Here is a 21,021-nt window from a genome sequence, read left to right as displayed (position 1 = left end):
AAAATAAGCAAGGCCTGGTAAACCTCGACTAAGCTTTCCCAATTAAAACTCCACAACAGGGGCGCCTGGGTGGCTCAGTTGGTTAAGCGACTGCCTTCGGCTCAGGTCATGATCCTGGAGTCCCAGGATCGAGTCCCGCACTGGGCTCCCTGCTCGGCAGGGAGTCTGCTTCTCCCTCTGACCCTCCTCCCTCTCATGCTCTCTGTCTCTCATTCTCTCTCTCTCAAATAAATAAATAAAATCTTTAAAAAAAAAACTCCACAACAAAAGGCAAGTGGCAGCCTCACTGCCTTAACTGTGTCACTCCCCAAAAGGAAGCTCGAGCACTGTAGTCGATTCTAATCCTTCAAGAGAAGCAACGAGGGCACAAATTTAAAGAGTGAGCCTTGGGGCACCTGGGTGGCTCAGTCGTTAAGCGTCTGCCTTTGGCTCAGGTCATGTTCCCAGGGTCCTGGGATCAAGCCCTGCATCAGGCTCCCTGCTCACTTCTCCTTCTCCCTCTGCCCCTCCCCCTGCTTGTGCTCTCTCTCAAAGAAATAAATAAAATCTTTAAAAAAGAAAAAAATAAAGAGTAAGCCTCATCACTACCACATGCCCGGTTCCAGTTTAATGGGGTTGGAGCACAGGGTCTGGGAATAGGGTGAAGAGAAACGAGACCACAGGATAGGTGGGGCCACATTACAGAGGGCCTTATTATGCCATAGAAGCAATCAAGGTAATACTCCCTTGGAAAGGGAAAACCACCAAAAAGCTTTAAAACCTAACCCATCTGTCTATGCAGGCTGCTCCCCTTGCGCCCATGTCTGCATTTCCAAGACATGGTGAAACAACATTGATTTTAATAGTAAAATTTACTTTTCTGAGTGGGGAAAAAAAGTCTGTGAACTTTCAAGATAAAGTCACTAAGTAAAGTCTAGTAAAGTCAGTGTGTAACTCAAAGACATTCATAAACTAAACATAACAGAAAGGGGGTATGGCAAAGCATACACAAACAGCCACCATAAAACAAATGAGACTACTCATCACTAAAAAAAAAAAAAAAGAGATTCTCTTTCCACACGGTGGGAACTGTGATCAGTGCTTCATATATATTAACTCACAACCCCAGGACCACAACCCCAGATAAAATTATCCCTCTTTTGCAGATGAGGAAATTGAGGTACTTTCTCAAGATAACGCACCGTTAAGTAGTAGAGGTGAGTCAAACCCAGACAACCTGGACCCAGAATCCATGCTTTTTAATGACTACCCTACTGTCTCCCTACCCTGGGAAACCAAGGAAGAAAAGCCACGATGCTAGTAAGAACAGCAGAACGGAATGAGTTAAGGCCAGCAGATCAAACAAGTTGGCAAACTTTTATAATTACAAATAAACAATATATGTATTTATTTTAAAATATGGTGATAGAATTGCCAAGTACATGAGCCAAAAGCTAGGTCAACTAGCAACTGGAACCAGCTTAAAGGATCCACAAACAAGATAAGAGTTATATAAACTATAGGAGCTCCATTAGAATGTTATCTAAGCATTAAAAAATGACACCTTTTAAGGAGTAACAACGAAAGAAATTTCTCACAAAAAAATGCTAAATAAAAGGCAAGCACAAAATTATTTACATAGCATGAGCCCAATTTTTAAAATGTTACCTAAACAAAACTAGATGGAACAACACAAAAATATTAATAGTCATCATCTCTTGGTGTTTGGAATTATAAATAATTTTTATTTTCAACCTGTACCTTTCAGTGTTTTCTAAATTCTTACTGATGTAAGAAGATATTAAAAGTTTCTATTTCTGGAGAACAAATAACTTTTGGGGAGAGAACAGGCAAGTTATCCTTTTTTTAAATAGGGAAAGAGCATAAAAAATTAGCTAAAAATAATAGAATGTAACTGAAATTTTATTTCTACCATTATGATCGTAATGGGTCACCAGCCCTGTAATCAGCTATTTGATTATTAAATTAAATAACTCCTAGTTCTTTTTTTTTTTTAAAGATTTTATTTATTTATCTGAGAGAGAGAGAATGAGAGACAGAGAGCATGAGAAGGAGGAAGGTCAGAGGGAGAAGCAGACTCCCTGCTGAGCAGGGAGCCCGATGCGGGACTCGATCCCGGGACTCCAGGATCATGACCTGAGCCGAAGGCAGTCGCTTAACCAACTGAGCCACCCAGGCGCCCTAGTTTTTTTAATAGTGGTTTTTTAAAAAGACTTTTATTTATTAGAGAGCGAGCACGCAGGGGCAGAGGGAGAGGGAGAGGGAGAAGCAGACACCCTGCTGAGCAGAGAGCTGGATGTGGGGCTCAATTCCAGGATGCTGCGATCATGACCTGAGCCGAAGGCAGACACTTAACCAACCGAGCCACCCAGGCACCTGAATAACTCCTAGTTCTAATATCATTTTTACCGCACCCCACCACGAACTACCATGCCTACCCCTGACAATGCTTCATTCAGTGTCTCCAGTAAGCCTGAAAATTCAACTCAAGCACTATCCCCTTCCTGGTCCAGTTCTCAGGCCCCTCTGAGGATTGCCCCCATGCCACACAGAACCAATCACTTGCTCCGCTGTGATACTCCTGTGCTGAAAATACCTCTATTATAGCATTTATTAGTCTGTATTGTAATTATTTGTTTATACAGTAGTCTCTCCTAATGAATTCTGGGGTCTCTGAGGACACTGACTGGTCTGACTCATCTTTGTCTCCCAGTAGCTAGTATATTGTTCAGTTTATCTCAGTCTGTACTTTGATAAGTGCCCCCATGAGATTCCTACACACATTAAAGTCTGAGAAGCTTGGTCTAGGCTCCAGGGCAGCCCCTCTGGAAAGCAACCCGGTATTCTGTATCTCCAGCAGGCTCACAGGGAGTGTTGATGCTGCTGGTCTGCAGATCATGCTTTCGGGAGCAAAGGTCTAGAGCAGGAGTTGGCAAACTACAGCCTGCAGGCCAGATCCAGATAGTCGCCTGCTTTTTAAAAAAAAAAGGATGAACACAGCCAAGTTCATTCGTTTACATATGGTCTATGACTACTTTTGCACCAGAAAAGCAAAGCTGAGTAGCTGCAGAGATTTAGGGTCTACAAAGCTTTCCTATCTGACCCTTTACAAGAAAAGTTTACCACTCTCTAGCATAGAGGTCTCAGTCTTAAAGCTGTATAACTGCTTTGTAAATGAACTCATTTTCATAAATCAAAAAAGCATAAAATCATTTTCTTCCAGTTCTCCTGTCCCCTCTTAGGAAAAGAGCTATAAAACTGGCAACATTAGGCAAATATTTCTAATTTCAACTGCTGTTTAAAAGTTTTATGCCTCCCATACCCCAAAGTCGGATTTTATACAATCATTTCCCAAAGTACATGTTTCCTACAATTATGTTTGCATTTCATCAAGGCTGTAATTTCCTAAAACCAGTACCTCAGGGACCAATCCCATAACGAGGTTTCTAAAATTATTACAATACATATTACTGACTCAGTGTCTGCTTTTAAAATGCTATTATAAAAAGCCGTGAAAAAAAGGATGTGAAAATCCACTTTGGAACTCTGGTGAAGAAAGCAAGAAGCAGTGGCAGCCCACAATCACCCAACTATCGCCCATGGAGTCCCACAGAGAAAGACAAGACAAAAGATGTTGGCTTTGAAAGATGGAGTCTTTAGGATTCTCTACACAGAAGCACCAGCCACAAGTCCAGGAAAATCAACTTTAAAAAACCAAATCATTCAATTAACAAAAGGTCCACAGTTTAGAGTGACCTAAGAAGGTTCCAAAAATTAGAGTACACCATCAGGTACTTTAGATTATTAGTTTACATTTTCCTTTGCTTAATTTCAGCCTTGGTTTACTCTCCCCCAAATCCCACCATAAGAGACTGCCCTCCCCCATCAAGTTTATTCTCTTGAGATATTTATACAGTTGTGTATTCCTGCTATCTCGGTTCAGCCAAGTTATACAGTTTTCATGTATATTCTTTCCTCATCAGTCAGCCCCTCCAGTCTCTTAATCATTCCTGTGGGTCTTCTGTGAACTCTCTCCAGCTGGTCCCCAGCGATCTGGTAATGAGGTGCCTCCAACTGACTGCAGCCTTCCAGGAATAGCCTCGTTAGAACAAAGATGAGCTCGCCCTCCTCGGTTCCATGACATAATACTCCTGAGTAGACAATCCCCCACATCACATCAAGCTAGAATACTGCCATATTAGACCGTAACCCCGTCCCATGCCTCCCAGATTTGGGCACTGGGGCAGGCCGATGTGCTGGAAGCCTGAGGATAAATGGCACAAGTTCCTGAAGCAACTACTCACTAGAGGATGAGGTGGGTGGGGAGAAAAAGGTATTTTCACCTTAAAATACTCAGAGGTAACAAAACAGAACGCAAAATTGGCATGAATTTCTAAAGGTAAAATATGGGTATGTTCAAAATATGCAGATACTTGATACCTGAAGCAGAAAGGCTGCTCGGGGCTCTGCTCCCAGCCCCCAAGGGGTTACATGCCCACGATCCTCTACGACCAGAGAGAGGTAATGAACTGAGGCTTGAAAACACTACAATCCCCACTCAACTTATGGTCTATTACCCCACTACCACCCATCCCATATACTCACATTTTAAACAAAATTGTTTTTTCCGCTATGTCCCCCCAGCCCTGGATATCTGTATTTTCTCTTTGCCTGACATAATTTGCTAAAACAGTGTTTAGTTTTAGCAAATTCACTGTAATTCACCGGCTGTAATCCACCAACATCTTCAGGTTCTTCTGTGAGGTTCATTCTTCATTCATTTCATATTTCTTGAGCATTTGCTGTCCGCCAGACTGTGTGCTAAAAGCTAAGGTAACAAGGATAAATAAGACAGGGTCTTTTCTTAACTTCCATGAACTCAGTCCAAAGTGGGAGATGGGCACAACAACGTGGCAAGTACAACAAAAATAGGAATAAACAACGTGTGGAGGGCAAAGGAAGGAGAAAGGTAACTTTGCCTGAGAGCGGAGAAGTATTGAGGGGGCTAGAGTATGCATCGTTTCCCAGTCAGAAGCAACAGGATTAGTGACCTGTGAGGTCAAAAGATAAAAGAGAGCAAGAAGCCAAGGACAAATCGGGATTTTCTACGCTTGGGAGCCTGGATGAACAGTGGTGGTGAATTAAGGAGGCAGAGCCAATGCATAGGGAAAGATAAGAGTACAGAACTAAGTTTGAAGTGTCTGTGAGATATCCAGGTACATATATTCACAAGACAAACGGAAATAAGCATCTGAAGCTATGGAGATACTAGCATCCTGCAGGCAATTACAAGACAGGAAATGAGAAAGGACTGCCATGCAAAACACGCAAACCAAGGAAAAGACCAATTACAGAACCACAAAGGGATCAACCTTAAATGTACTCCCCACCCCAAAAAAGGAGCTAGCAAAGAGTGAAAAGGAACAATCAGAGAAGAGGAAAAAACTGTATAAGTAAGTAGTTTACTGGAGACAAAAGGAAGTGAGTATTTCTAGAAACCGGTGGTCACAGTATTAGAACAAGTAAAGACTTGGGCACGAGGGGGAGTTCAAAATCAGCCCGCAGGTTTTTTTCCTTGATTATTTGAAACTCTGATTCTCTGATCAAGCACCTTCAAATAAAATGTGGATCTTATTTCCACCTGTTCTCATTAATAATAAAAGTCTTAGCCTAAACTTGATCCAACTTGATAACTAGTAAGCTCTTCGCAACTCAATTCAGGGATACTCATTATTTCAAAATTATTTTAGTGCCTATAACAAATTCAGATCTGAATTAATCTGAATCTAGTTTCTAATCCTGCATAAATCACTGGCAAAAAAAAAAAAAAAGTCTTCCCCAAATCAGCTTTATTGAGGTATTGCTTATATATAGTAAAAGTCACCAATTTAAAGTAAGCAGTAGAGCTTTGACAATTGTATAGGATTATGATATAAAATACAATCATGATACAGAACTTTCATCATCCCAAAGTTTCCTCATGATCCCCTTGTGCAACCACTGATGTGCTTCCTATCACTATAGTTTTGCCTTTTACAGATGCCAAATGGCATCATATACAAAATAGTCTTTTGTGTGTGGCATTTCTTCACTTAGCACAATGCGTTTTATACCCATACATGTCATTACATGTAGCAGTAGTTCATTCCTCTTTACTGCTGTGTAGTAGTCCATTATAATAAAATTCCTTTCCCATTCACCAGCTGAAGGACATTTGGTTCTATCCAGTTTGGGGCTATTATGACAAAGCTGCTATGAACATTCAAGTATAAGTCTTCGGTGGACACATGTTTTTATTTCTCTTGGGTAAAAAGCTAAGAGTGAGATTGCTGGGTCATATCATAAGTATATATTTAACTTATAAGAAACAATGCTACACTGTTTTCCAGAGCAGCTGTATCATCTTGCATTTCCACCAGCAATGTATGACAGGTCTAGTTGTTCACATCGGCCAACACTGGGTATTGTCAATCTTTTAAATGTTATCATTCTAGAACAATCCAACCAGATATAACGATTGTAAATATTTATGCACCCAACATGGGAGCACCCAAATACTTCGAGTAGTTAATAACAAACATAAAGGAAGTAATCGATAATAGTATAACAGTAGGGGACTTTAACACCCCACTTACATAAATGGATTGTCCAAAAAGAAAATCAATAAGCAAACAGTGGCTTTGAATGACACACTGGACAGATGGATTTAACAGATATATTCAGAACATTCCATCCTAAAACAGCAGAATACACATTCTTTTCAAGTGCACATGGAATATTCTCCAGAACAGATCACATATTAGGCCACAAAACAAATTTCTCAACAAATTCAAAAAGATCGAAGTCATACCATGCATCTTTTCTGACTGGAACGCTATAAAACTAAAAGTCAGGGGCGCCTGGGTGGCTCAGTCGTTAAGCGTCTGCCTTCGGCTCAGGTCATGATCCCAGGGTCCTGGGAGGTCCTGGGATCGAGCCCCGCATCGGGCTCCCCGCTCTGCGGGGAGCCTGCTTCTCCCTCTCCCACTCCCCCTGCTTGTGTTCCCTCTCTCGCTGTGTCTCTCTCTGTCAAATAAATAGGTAAAATCTTTAAAAAAAAAAAAAACTAAAAGTCAACCACCAGAAAAAATCTGGAAAGAGCACAAATATATGGAGGTTAAATAACACACTACTAAATTTTACCCATTCTAAAAGGTGTGAAGTGGTCTCTCACTGCGGTTTTATTTGCATTTCCCTAAGGACTAACAATATAGGGTAGGTTTTCATGTGCTTATTGGCTATTTGTGACACTTCTTTGGTATCCAAATCTTTTGCATTTTTTAAAATCAAGCTGTTTATCCTCTTACTACTTAGTTGTTAGAATTCTTTATATATTCTGCAAACAAATCCTTTACTAGACATGTTTGACAAATATTTCCTGTGGTTTGCTTTTAACATTTTCTTAACAGTGTTATTTAAAGAAAAAAGTTTTTCCTTTGATGAAATCCAACTTATCAATTTTCTCCTTTTATAGTTTCTGTTTTTTATAGCCTAACTCAAGGACACAAAGATTTTCTTCTAGAAATTTTATCTAAAAGTTTCACAAAAGAAAATCTCCTGTTAACATTTTTAACAAGAGTACACACAAAAAGATGCTCAACATCACTCATCATCAGGAAAATGCAAATCAAAACCACAGTATCACCTCATACTGGTCAGAATGGCTAATATCAAAAAGACAAGAAATAATAAATGTTGGTGGGGATGTGGAGAAAAGGGAATCCTTGTGCACCGCTGGTGGGAATGCAAACTGGCGCAGCCACTGGGGAAAACGGTATGGAGGATTCTCAAAAAGTTAAAAATAAGGGGGCCTCAGTGGCACAGTTGGTTAAGCGGTTTCGGCTTGGGTTGGTTAAGTGGTTCCAGCTTGGGTTCAGGTTCGTGAGATTGAGTCCCATGTAGGGCTCTGTGCTCAGCAGGGAGTCTGCTTCAGATTCTCTCTCCCTCTCCCTCTGCCCCTCTGGCTCATGTTCTCTCTATAAAATAAATAAATAAATCTTTAAAAAAAAGTAAAAAATAGGGACGCCTGGGTGGCTCAGTCGGTTAAGTGGCTGCCTTCGGCTCAGGTCATGATCTCAGGGTCCTGGGATCTAGTCCCGCATCGGGCTCCCTGATCAGTGGGGAGCCAGCTTCTCCCTCTCCCTCTGCCTGCAGCTCCCCCTGCTTGTTCTCTCTCTCTCTCTCTGATAAATAAAAAAATCTTTAAAAAAATTAAAAATAGATCCATATGACCCAGTAATCCACTTCTGGGTATTTACCTGAAGAAAATGGGATTGAATTCAATAAGATATATGCCCCCCTATGTTTACTGCAGCATCATTTACAATGGCCAAGACATGGAAGCAACCCAAGCGTCCATCAATACATGAGTGGATAAAGAAGATATGGTGTGTGTGTATATATATGCACATGTATGTATGTATACATGTATATGCATATGTACATATGTATGTGTATATATATACAGTGAAATATTACTCAGCCATAAAAAAGAATGAAATCTTGCCATTCACGGCAACATGGACAGACCCCTAGAGGATATTATGCTAAGTGAAATAAGTCAGACAGAAAAAGACAAATACCATATGATTTCACATATATGTAGAACCTACAAAACAAAACAAACAGAAATAGACTCATAAATACAGAGAACAAGCTGATGGCTGCCAGAGGGGAGGGGTGTGCGGGATGGGTAAAATAGGTAAAGGAGAGGTACAGACTTCTAGTTACAAAATAAATTAAGTCACAGAGATGAAAAATATGCAAAGGGAATATAGTCAATAATACTGTAATAACTTTGTGTGGTGAAATATAGTAACTATACTTACCGTAGTAGGCATTTCATAATGTGTGTAATTGCCCAATCACTATGTTGTACCTAATACATAGATAATATTATATGTCAACTATCCTGAATAAAAACATTTTTAACAAGAGTTTTTTAAGCTCCTGCAGGCCCTTTATCTCATTAATTACTCGGTTTTATTATTGCTTTGTTTCTTTCAAATTCAACTCCCCACATTACCAAGCAGCATTTCAGTTACAGTCTGTTTCAGAATTTGGAAAGATTTTTATCTTTTAACAGTTTCCCCCCTACTCTTTAACCTAATAAATGGCATTTCTAAATGGAGCCAATGTTTCAGTTCCTCAGTTCTCCTCAAATTGACATAAACCCTCTGGACCCCTGATGCTGGGTCTTAAAACAACAACAAAATTCCAAAAACCAGAGCATGCACCTGCAGGTTAAGCCAAGGACAACGAACTATTTGCCCTTCTGGTTTTGAAGAGAAGCTTTTATTTATTTTTTTTTTAAGATTTTATTTATTTGAGAGAGATAGTGAGGGAGAGAGAGAGCATGAGCAGGAGGGAGAGGGAGAAGTGGGCTCCCCGCCAAGCGGGGAGCCTGACGTGGGGCTCGATCCTAGGACTCTGGGATGATGACCTGAGCCTAAGGCAGACGCCTAATGACTGAGCCACCCAGGCGCCCAGAAGAGAAGTTTTATAAGATCACTCTCACCTGAGAGGAGGCTGGAACCGTTTTCTTATCATTCACTGGTTAAAGTTAGGCTTATAAAGGTTTAGCTGAGAGAGACAAAAGTAATTCTACATTTCTTTATTTTTTTAAAGATTTTATTTATTTGACAGAGAGAGACACAGTGAGAGAGGGAACACAAGCAGGGGGAGTGGGAGAGGGAGAAGCAGGCTCCCCTCTGAGCAGGGAGCCCAACGCAGGGTTCAATCCCAGGACCCTGAGATCATGACCTGAGCCGAAGGCAGACGCTTAACGACTGAGCCACCCAGGCGCCCCATAATTCTACATTTCTTAATTCAATCTGGATTCTCTCTGTTGCACCATTCTCTTTAAGACAAACCAGAGTTCGTCCGAGTTGAAATGAAGAGGACATATGAAAGCGCAGTTTAGATTCAACTGCCCCCTGGAATAGACTTTGCCATTCTCTGCATAGTTCAGAGAAAAGAGGAAAAAGGGATTCAAAGCCAGTGTGCACAAAACAAGGAAACAAGGGTCAACTTATCATTGCTCATTTTGTAACTTCCTGGGACGTCTGGAGAAAAACAGAAAAACTGGCCAGTCTATGCCTGTTGCAGTCTTTCATCTTCATCAAGAAAACAGCAGCTTCAATTTACAACTCTCTCCTAACATGTTTTTTTTTTTCTATTTACCAAACGGAATCTGCTGTGTCTGATCCACAGAATTAGGACAGGCCCCTGTGTTCCCATCCCATGGCAGCTTTTATGCTTAGGTGACCCTGGGCCACTGAATCTTGGCTATAACAGGAAAATTTTAAAACGAATTCCCTGAATCTGACAAGCCGTCTCCCTCAATAAGTCTAGGAAGGTGTTATTTCATTAACTGTGCATGAAGTGGCAGGCAAACGGCCAGATCTACAGCCCAGTGGGATGAAACTGGAATCGTCACATACACACTTAAAATCTAACACAATTTCTCCCTCCCTTTTATTTTTTTATTTTTATTTTTTTAAGATTTTATTTATTTGTCAGAGAGAGACACAGCAAGAGAGGGAACACAAGCAGGGGGAGTGGGAGAGGGAGAAGCAGGCTTCCCTGCGGAGCAGGGAGCCCGATGCGGGGCTCGATCCCAGGACCCTGGGATCATGACCTGAGCCGAAGGCAGACGCTCAACGACTGAGCCACCCAGGCGCCCCATATTCTATGGTTATTTTTAAAGAAAATAATTTATTTACATCAGGAAAAAAGAGCAATCTTAAATGAGTATTTTATAGCTCTTTGTTTAAGATTCCCGGAAGAAAAACTCAAAACAGAAATGGCAAACTGAGATGGCTGAATTTGAAGGAGAAACTCAACACTTACATAGTATTAAAACAAAACTTTTGTTGACCTAATAATCAATGTTACCAAATAAGATCTATGAATTTCTTCAAATGTGTATTAAAAACCTATTAGATGCCAAACTTATGTTGGACCCTGAGGAGTCCAAAATGAGTAAGCTGGTCCCTGACCCCTTAGAAACATACAGTTTAGTACAGAAGACAGACAAGTAAACCAATTGGTAATAGTCCTGTGTAGTGAAGTCTATGAAGTGAGCACGTGGTGTTAGTGGAGCCCAGGAAGGGCCCCTCAATCAGGATTAGCTCTTAGCTTCTCAGGAAACTTCATACCACCCTCCTGGGAGCAAAGCCAACTCTTCCACTGAGTTACCAATGTTTGGGGAATTAAGGAGGTACAAAACACTACCTACACAGTATTGTTTATTCTCATGGTCAATGACTTCCTCTCTTCAGCAAAGGTCAGAGGTGATTACTGAACCACATACATGGCAGAGAAAAAGCTCACTGGAAACCCCAACCTATTTATCAAAATTGCACAGGGTCTAAATACAATGTGGTATCCTGGTTTGGATCTTAGGACAGAAAAAGGCTGTTAGTGGAAAAACTTGTAAAATCCAAATAAAGTTGTAGTTCAGCTCATGATATTGTACCAAAGTTAATTTCTTATTAGATGTGACAAATGCACCATGGTTATGTAAGATGTTAACATTAGGGGAAGAACTGGGTGAAAGATACACAGGAACTCTCTACTATCTTTGCAACTTTTCTATAAATCTAAAATTACTCCAAAATAAAATGTAATTTTTAAAAAATCACATCTGGTTCCCCACTTTACATTCTCATTCCCTCCCTAGGATTCTGATCATGCCTCCCTAATCCCTACCCAATCCAGGTAATGCTTGGTTAAAACACTTTTTTCAAATCCTTTTCAATCTTTCCTATAAATCATTTACACAGCCCAGCTGGGTTTCCTTCTTCACCAAGACATGAGAAACTAGATCATACTTGGGAGGTTTTAACTTCTTTTTCTTCCTAATAGCTTTACCGCATACACCAGGGGGTATCCTTGGAGTGGAACCTCTCTAAGTGGACAAAGGAGGGGTTAAAATAACCTAGGCTGGATCTCTGAGCAAGAGGATCTTGCAGAAAATGTATGTTGTATATTATTAGATTACCTTTACCTGATCTCTGGCCAAAAAGGATAATGAATAGAAAATACAATGAACAGATGTTGACTACTAGCATCTCAACACCAACAGGGAAACTGCACTGAAATGATGCTGCAGCTAGAAGCTCCGAAAAATACGATGTAAATCCTTCAACTATCCAAGGTAACAAAAATTCATATTAAAATCATATGGTGTGGCGCCTGGCTAGCTCAGTCGGTTAAGTGTCTGACTTTTGATTTTGGCTCAGGTCATGATCTCAGGGTTGTGAGATCAAGCCCTGTGTCCACGCTAAGTGTGGAGCCTTCCTGAGATTCTCTCTCTCCCTCTCTCTGCCCTCCCCCAATTAAAAAAAAAAAATCACATGGTACAGTTCAATTCAGGCTAAATGACAAAACATATATTTGCCAAGACTGGTTTCTGATAACTAAATGAATATTCATCTCTATTAAACCATAACTTGTAGAACAGGCTTCAAGAGTCCCACCAGGAAAACATCATGGTGATATAATAGCATACCAAGGCGTCAAGCATGCGTGTGCACGCCCCCTTCCACAGATGCATGTGCACACACAAACTGCAACAAGGCTAAACAACCTCAGAAGTCTGAAAACTGGGGCACCTGGGTGGCTCAGTCGGTCGAGCGACTGCCTTTGGCTTGGGTCCTGGGATGGAGCCCCGCATCAGGCTCCCTGCTCCACGGGAAGCCTGCTTCTCCGTCTCCCACTCCCCGTGCTTATGTTCCCTCTCTCGCTGTCTCTCTCTCTGTCAAATAAATAAAATCTTTAACAGAAAAAAAAAAAAGTTTGAAACTACTATATAAAAGAATATTAATGAAGCCTAAACATTCATGAACCCTTCAAAGAAAAAGAAACCAAAGAAAGATAAATTGAAATTTAAACCTAAGCTATTTAAGGACTAAAGTAATTTAAAAAGTGAAATGATATACTAGAATCTGTTAAGCTCATAAGTCTTATTTGTTATATGGTATGTTGTAATATTACATATTACACAACAGTACTCTGACCTGGACCACTTCCATAAAGATGAACAAGTAGAGTAATTCCTATGAAAGAGTTCAATTTGCATACCTCTGTTGGATGACCTCACCATAATTTATCTGTTCACAAGTCTATCTCCAATTCAGGCCTGAGCTTTTGAAGAGTAACACACACAGAATGGGCCCTTAATACATGCCTTCTGACTGAGTGAACATGCAGCGGTAAGTACCTCTGAGGTATCTTACAAGCCATTTGGTATCAACACCTTAGGAACAGAACATGCTGTACACCACGTTACATATTTAGAAGGCAGTCGAGTTAACTGAAAAATAATTCAGAGCAACTAATGTTGGGGGAAAAAACTCATTACATGAGACATAAAAAGAAGTGTAAAAACTGTAACTTGGAAATGAAGAAAATATCTGTGAATTAGTTTTCTTCACAAAAGTCAATCTACCTTTAACTTTCTAACATTGAAATACAAGAGTTTTAAACGAATCTTTCATTAGCCTTAATTTTATAAAGAAATTTGTTATTAACTTCAATTGGTAAGGAAGACCAATTAGTGAATGGAATGAAGTCCAACCCAATTATGTGTTCAAAACTGTGGGTTGAATGCCTTAAAAAATTCTTTCTCTACAAGACTGCAGAAAAATACAAAACAACCCTCTTGACTGCTGAGAAGGACTAAAAGTATTTCTTTTGCTCACAAGTATGTAATCAAAAGCAATTACTTTCTGCCCCCACCCAACACAAAGCAATACCATCTCCCCCCTCCCATCACCATCAAAACATGCTATCAAGCATCTCAGTCCTTTAATCTTAGACTATAAGAATGTCAGATTGCAATAAAATTACAATTCAACAAAAACATTTTTCTAAGTATGTTCTCATTCCCTGTAGTGTTTCTACACTAATTTAGTTCCCTCTCAAGTATTAACAAACAAGGAAACAAGAAAACTCTCAGAATAGTTATTCCAAATTACTTGTTTTTTAAAAAATTTACTATTGTTCATGGATTCCAAAATTCATGGTACACATTAGCAGGAGAGTGTTCTTCTGTCAACGGCTGAATTTAAATGCGGATAACTATTCAATTATATGCAATTTTCCCTCTGACCCTACCTGTAATACTGGTCAGCATCCAAATGTTTAAAATAAACAACTGGTCATGTTTACTTAAAAAGGTTATTGCCTAATCACCAAGAGGTTCTAATGCATTGAAAAAGTGGTAGCTCTCAGCTCTAGCCATGAATGCAACTTGCACGCAAGCTGTCTCAAAAAGATTAGGAACTTCTAGTGACCGCAAATGGGGTAAAGCAGAAGGCACATACGTTATCTGTAGATGGTTCAATAATAAAACTGTTTCAACATAAAAAACTCAACGCCTACGAGGTCAGATAATGTGAACTACAAAGCTATCTAAATGCCTGCAAGCCAAAAAGAAAAAGGAGAAGGAATAAAAATGTGTCTATACACAAGTCAACTTGAGAAGTCACCCTGCAACTTAGCTTTTCAAGAACTGAAAACTTTATAAGGTTCTTGGAGATATCAACACATTCAAGTTCCAAAATAGAGCAACTATATTAAAATACAATTGGCATAAAATTCAAATGCCCCCACATGTTGAAAGACACACAATAATAAAAAATTCGTTAATAGGGTTTATTTGTGGTGAGCACTGTTCTAGGGACTTCACATTCTTATTCATTTAGTCCTGATAACATCCCTATAAGACAGGTACTATTATTTCCACTTTACAGATGAACGAACTGAAGTACAGATAGATTAATTCACACAATGTCATACAGCTAGTAAGAGGCAGAGCAGGAGTTTAATTCCATTAGTCAGACTCCAAAGTTCATGTTAACCAATGCATGTTTTAGGTCAGCTTTTTTTTTTAAACGTAATAACCTTTTTGGATTTCAAACACTAGGATAGTTTTGTGCAGTAAGTACAGGCTTTGGAATCAAATCAAACCCGAACAAACCCCTGAACAAAGTCAAGCCTAAGCTTCCCTAAATGCAAAAGGAGGACACTTAAGTTACTGTGAAGGCCAAAGAAGATAATATAATTAAAGTGCCAAGTACAGTATACAAGATAGGGGTTCTTAACCCTACGTTCACAGACAGAGTGTCCACGGATGGGCTTCAGAGTCTCTGAGTCTCATCAATTGTATGACAAATGTTGTATGTACCCATTCTTTTTTTTTTTTTTTTTTTTAAGAATCGTCTCTGGCTGTCCACAAACCTTCAAGGGGTACCTGATCTCCGAAAGGCTAAGAACCACCGAAGTACACAGAAGCTGCTCAAAAAAATGAAAGTTCTCTTTCTCTTCTTATTCTCAAAAACCGTCCCTTTTCCATTAAGGGTGACACACCAAGGCTTCCCAATAAATGTCAATTATTCCCGCACCATTTTCCTGGCTTGATAACTAGTAACATATGCAAGCTTATGCCCCAGTTTTCTAGAGATGGTCTAAAGAAGGCCCTCAAACGATGATTCATCCCTCTCTGCACCGAGACGAATACACGGCATTTACTCCAGAGAATCGTGAGAATCATCCACCTAGCTGCACGAAGCACCATGTCAGGTAGGAGAACTGAGTAGGTAATAGAACCTCCCAATTGCACCCTAGAGACCTGACACCTCAGCGCTGAGGGATGAGGAGAATGTGTTTCCCTAGACTACTGGAAAACCCAGAATTCCGTTCCCCCTACCCCTGTCCTGCCTCTCTGGACCTCTGGTGCAGGGAGGTCCTCGTTGCACTGCCCCGGGCTAGAGAGGCAGAGGAGAGAAACGTTACCCGAGCAGCGCGGCGGAGTCCCAGCTCTGCTGCCGGGAACGGCGGCGGCAGCACCCGTCGCAAGCCTGGCCCGAGATCCTCCCCCCAGAGACCCCAATACGGATCTCTGCTCCAGCTGGGAACCGGCTCCAAGCTTTTCCGTTTCCCAAAGCGGCTTCCGCTTCCGGGCCAGCCTTTGCAGGAAGCAGTATTTGGATTACGCAAAAGTGTCGCGCGGTTCGTGATTCCGGAAGAAACAAGAGCACGGCGTGAACATGGTGAGAGGAGGGTTTGAGAAGTGACTTTGTAAGACCACATTTTAGGGGAGCAGATTGAGCCGATCAGCCGTTGGCCAAATTTCCTCTGTATTACCCTTAATTGTTTTCATTCTGATTGTAGTTCTTAAACTGCTCGAGCGTTGCCTGCTATGCTCTAGTGAGTGGGGACAGGAGGACCAGTTTGGGGCACAGAGAAGAGGTGCTGGGTATTTGAGGGAAGAAGGGAAGGGAGTGGACAAAACAAGAGAAAGAACTCAAGAAGATACGATGTATTTCCAATTCTTTTAACTCTAAAATTTCTGTTTCAAGGGGAAGCAAAAGAAAGCAAGAAAGTATGCCACCATGAAGCGAATGCTTAGTCTCCGAGATCAGAGGCTGTGAGTATCTGGAATCAATCTCTTCCCAAAGATATAAGAGTTAAGAGGGCATCAAGTAGTAAAGTTTTGTCATTATTTTGTGTTTACGTTAAAAATTATTGTGTCTTGGTTTTATATAGCATAGGATAGTAGGCAAGTGTGTAACAGCCACTTAGATGCTGAGCGATTACTCTGGAGAAGGGGATGGAAATTAAACATTACTGAAGTGTTCGCTCTCTTCCACCGTTTTTATATATTTTATCTACGATATCACATTTAAGCCTCCTAGGAGTTTGGTAGGTAGGAATATCTTTGTGTTTTTGCCATTACACTTCTTATATTCCCCAGGGGAAAAAAATGTTAAAATTGTTGAAAGACGGTGAGGTCAGAGACCATGTTTGTCTTGTGTCCCCAGCACCTGCCACTTAAATACTTTTAAAAGAAAGAATGGGAAAACACCTAGATGTCTCCATTTTATCCAAAGACTCTAAACCACTGTGGGAAAGTGAAATGACATTCCCTATTGTAAGCTTCCCTGCTTCAGTGAAGAACAAAGTTAGGAAATAAGGACTGGTCTTGGGGCACCTGGCTGGCTCAGTCAGTAGAGCATCAGACTGTTGATCTAGGGTGGTGAGTGCAAGCCCCACCTTGGGCCTAGAGCTTACTTTAGAAAGGAAGGAAGGAAAGGAAAGAGAGAAAAGAAAAAAGACTGGTCTTCATTGTGTTTAATAACCTTAGAACAAAGGAATGGCCTTCAGAGTTACTAAATTGTATTCTCAGCCTTTAGTATGTATGTATTATGTAATTTTTAGGGAACTTGCCTCATTGATAATATTTTATTTCCAGTTAAGGGTTAAATTTTGTGTATGTATTTTTACATTTTATCCTTTTTTTTTTTAAAGATTTATTTATTTATTTGAGAGAGCGAGAATGAGAGAGAGTACATGAGAGGGGGGAGGGTCAGAGGGAGAAGCAGGCTCCTCGCTGAGCAGGGAGCCCGATGTGGGACTCGATCCCGGGACTCCAGGATCATGACCTGAGCCGAAGGCAGTTGCTTAACCAACTGAGCCACCCAGGCGCCCACATTTTAGCCTTTTTTAAGAGGCATATGGGGGAAGCTTTTTCCTCCCTACTGTTGGAACATTTGAGTCTTCAGAAGATAAATGTCAGCCTGTTTCTTCACCGCATTGAAGTGGATTTTGATCCTTGATACAAAGAGCTTCTGACAAAGAAATGATAGTATAACTTTTATTTACCCATTAACAATTTTTTTTTTTAGATTTTGTTTATTTGTCAGAGAGAGCACAAGCAGGGGAGCAGCAGGCAGAGGGAGAAGCAGACTCCCCACTGAGCAGGGAGCCCAATGTGGGACTCAATCCTAGGACCCTGGGATCATGACCTGACCTGAAGACAGATGCTCAACTGAATGAGCCACCCAGGCGTCCCCCCCATTAACAATTTTTATGGATTATTGGCTAGAGATTCTTAAATTTCATTATGTTTAACTGATTAGTTACTTTCAGCCTACTTCCCACGGAATTATCTGTGCTATGGATATTAATATGAAAAAATCACAAAATAGGATTTCCTCTGTAAGCAAAAAAAAGAAGGAAGAAACTTTACATGTTGAATGAGATTATAACTGCATTGATTTTTTTCTTTTGCATTTAATTTACTTTCTTTTTTCCTAGTAAAGAGAAGGACAGATTAAAACCTAAAAAGAAAGAAAAGAAAGATCCCAGTGCACTCAAGGAAAGAGAAGTGTGAGTAATCAAACATTTCAAGTTTTCCTTTAAATGTAGAAGAGATTTTTAGAACCATAGAATTCTTAGAAATCCGGGCTTTCCCTAAGCTGTTTTGTAAGCCATCTGTAAGTCTGGCACAACTATGCAAATGAAAGTGATATTAGTGAACATGTATCCATTCCAGTAGTTCGAAAGTTTTTGGATTTCATGAAGCAGTGAAATTTCCCCTAAAATCTTAGGGATTAGATCTAGAATTATTAATTTTTCTTCTTTGCCAAGATCTTTCAAAAGAAACAGTTGTCACTGTTTAACAGATCAGCATTTGATGAAAGAATGTTTCACCAAAAATAGTAAGGACAAAATTTCAGGATAAAGGTCATTCCTTTTAAATAAATACACTTAATTTTATGAAACCTTATCATATTTTCTTTATTATCTCATTTTGCCCTAGATTGGTAATGGATATTTCGTCACAGGATTTATTAGGATTTATTTCCAATGAATAAGGAAAAAGGAGCTTAATCTATAGCAAACAGTTTGAAGCAGAACTTCATTTGCATTGTTGATATCAAAGTATCAATGTAGACATTACTTTGTGTTTTGTATCTTCTTCCTTCAGCCCCCAACATCCTTCCTGCTTATTCTTCCAATATAACACACAGCTGGGCCCACCTTACCACATCCTGGTTGATACCAACTTTATCAACTTTTCCATTAAAGCGAAACTTGACTTAGTACAGTCAATGATGGACTGTCTGTATGCCAAGTGTGAGTATCATACTTTTGCATTTCATGTCATTTGTACAGAGTAATTATAATTATCCAAATACATGAAAAGAGGGGAGTGGGGTCCTAGTTAGTTGGATTTCTGGTCATTTAATTTGCTCACTGTGGCAATGACCATTTTCAGTGAATTGAAATATAATGCAGACGTGACTGGGAGTAATTAAACCTCACAATCAGAACACACTTAGCCTGCTTTGATGTTGTGGACATCAATTTTGAACATGGGGTGGGCATTTTTTGTTTTAGAATTCTGGATTTTAAAATTCTGGGTAAATGAAAATTTATTACATTTTTCAGAATTGTTTTACATTAAGGAGGAAACATTTTCCATTCCACTCCATTGTGGAAAAGCTAAATAAGATATTTTGCTATTTATGGTCACAGAACTAGAAGTGATGCTGGTTAACAGCTCTTAAGTTTATTCAATTTGGTGTTTATTTGCACCACAAAGGACCAGACGTAGTTTATTTCCACCTAGGTATGCAGTTTACCATTAGTAGCTTTCTCTTGTGTTTGGGTGTCCCCTCCTTCAAGTGATCTTCCTTCACTACCATGAGTAAGAAGAAGAAAATCTAGGCCATGTACAAGGGAATCACTTCCTAATAATGAGATCTGTTGCATTTTGTGGTAGATTTACATTTATATTTTTTCCAATCATCTAGTTAAAGGTACAAATGAAAACTAGACTTATACCTTGCCATAAAGAATAAATCAAAGGAGGGGCGCCTGGGTGGCTCAGTCGTTAAGCGCCTGCCTTCGGCTCAGGTCATGGTCCCAGGGTCCTGGGATCGAGCCCCGTATTGGGCTCCCAGCTCCGCGGGAAGCCTGCTTCTCCCTCTCCCACTCCCCCTGCTTGTGTTCCCTCTCTCGCTGTGTCTCTCTCTGTCAAATAAATAAAATCTTTAAAAAAAAAAAAAAAAAGAATAAATCAAAGGAAAAAATTTGCACGTCCTTTAATTTTTAAAGGATGCTATCTAATGAACATTTATAGAGTGCTAGTAACGTAAATGTTGTTTATTGATTTATTGAAACTAGTAAGTTTGGAAGATGGGCTAAGAAATGTGATGAGTAAGAGACCTAAATTCTTTAAATGCCATAAAATTAATAAATATAAAAGTGTATAAGTTTATTATATCAATATATGAAGGTAACCACCAAATAAGAAAAACAGCTAATGAAGTAAAATAGTGGTCTGTAAGGATCAGAATTGGTGGGTGGGAAAGGATCAAGGAACAGTAATTTTTTCATACAGACTTTTCCATATTTCTTTTTAAGCTATGTATATGTAATACTTTAATTGTTTTAAGCTTGTAGGAATAATAAAGAATAACCTGAACTGGGGGCCCTACCTGCCTGTGAGAGCGGACTAGGGTGGCCTTGGATGAGGGAAGACACTAAACTTTGGTAGACTTTTTGTATTCCCATGGTCTTTTTTATAACTATAAGTAAAGTGTGCTAGCTGCTTATCTAGGAATGCTGTGACCTACTTATAAATGAAATCAATGGAGGGTTCAGGCATGGCCCTTTGAAGGTGAATTGTTTCCTTGACTCTATAGTTCCATCACTATTATCTAAATGGTGACCATTTAGGAAAGCTTTCGTCCTAGAGGAGTGCTTTTTCTAGATATGGATACCTTGGAGTACAGCTATAATGTGTACAGCTAAATGCTCTCACTGTGCCTTTTCTTTTCTTTTTTTTTTTTGATGTAGTGTTCCATGATTCACTGTTTGCGTATAACACCCAGTGCTCCATGCAGAACATGCCCTCCTTAATACGCATCACCAGGCTAACTCATCCCCCCACTCTCCTCCCCTCTTAAAATCCTCAGTTTGTTTCTCAGAGTCCATAGTCTCTCATGGTTCATCTCCCCCTCCGATTCCCACCCCCCTTCATTTTTCCCATCCTACTATCTACTTGGTTTTTTTTTTTAACATATAATGTATTATTTGTTTCAGAGGTACAAGTCTGTGATTCATCAGTCTTACACAATTCACAGCGCTCACCATAGCACATACCCTCCCCAGTGTCTATCACCC

At 39.9% G+C, this 21,021-nt stretch overlaps 2 protein-coding genes across 12 annotated transcripts in view; one reads left to right on the top strand and one right to left on the bottom strand.

Moving 5' to 3' along the window:
* Positions 1–15,981, bottom strand: part of AREL1 (apoptosis resistant E3 ubiquitin protein ligase 1) — a 43,065-nt gene extending 27,084 nt beyond the window's left edge. For 4 of the 6 annotated variants that reach the window (XM_081830221.1, XM_081830224.1, XM_081830225.1 and 1 more), the window contains exon 1: positions 15,841–15,979. The gene's annotated coding sequence lies outside the window, so the exon portion shown is untranslated. Of the gene's footprint in view, positions 1–12,656; positions 12,680–15,840 lie in introns of those variants that run through there. The other 2 variants (XM_081830223.1, XM_081830222.1) reach the window with 2 other exon arrangements.
* The window catches only part of FCF1 (FCF1 rRNA-processing protein), a 19,069-nt gene continuing 14,009 nt past the window's right edge, over positions 15,962–21,021 (top strand). For 4 of the 6 annotated variants that reach the window (XR_014148350.1, XR_014148349.1, XM_081830227.1 and 1 more), the window contains exons 1-4: positions 16,219–16,254; positions 16,407–16,474; positions 18,145–18,216; positions 18,818–18,966. Coding sequence is in view for 4 of the 6 variants with exons in the window: in XM_081830227.1 (XP_081686353.1) it covers positions 16,440–16,474; positions 18,145–18,216; positions 18,818–18,966 (256 nt within the window). In the remaining 2 variants the exon portion in view is untranslated. The other 2 variants (XM_081830228.1, XM_081830230.1) reach the window with 2 other exon arrangements.

This window comes from Leptonychotes weddellii, chromosome 9 (genome assembly GCF_054177405.1).
Source record: "Leptonychotes weddellii isolate Sample4059 chromosome 9, ASM5417740v2, whole genome shotgun sequence".
Classification (NCBI taxonomy): Eukaryota; Metazoa; Chordata; class Mammalia; order Carnivora; family Phocidae; genus Leptonychotes; species Leptonychotes weddellii.
This window is presented reverse-complemented; position numbering and strand designations above follow the sequence as displayed.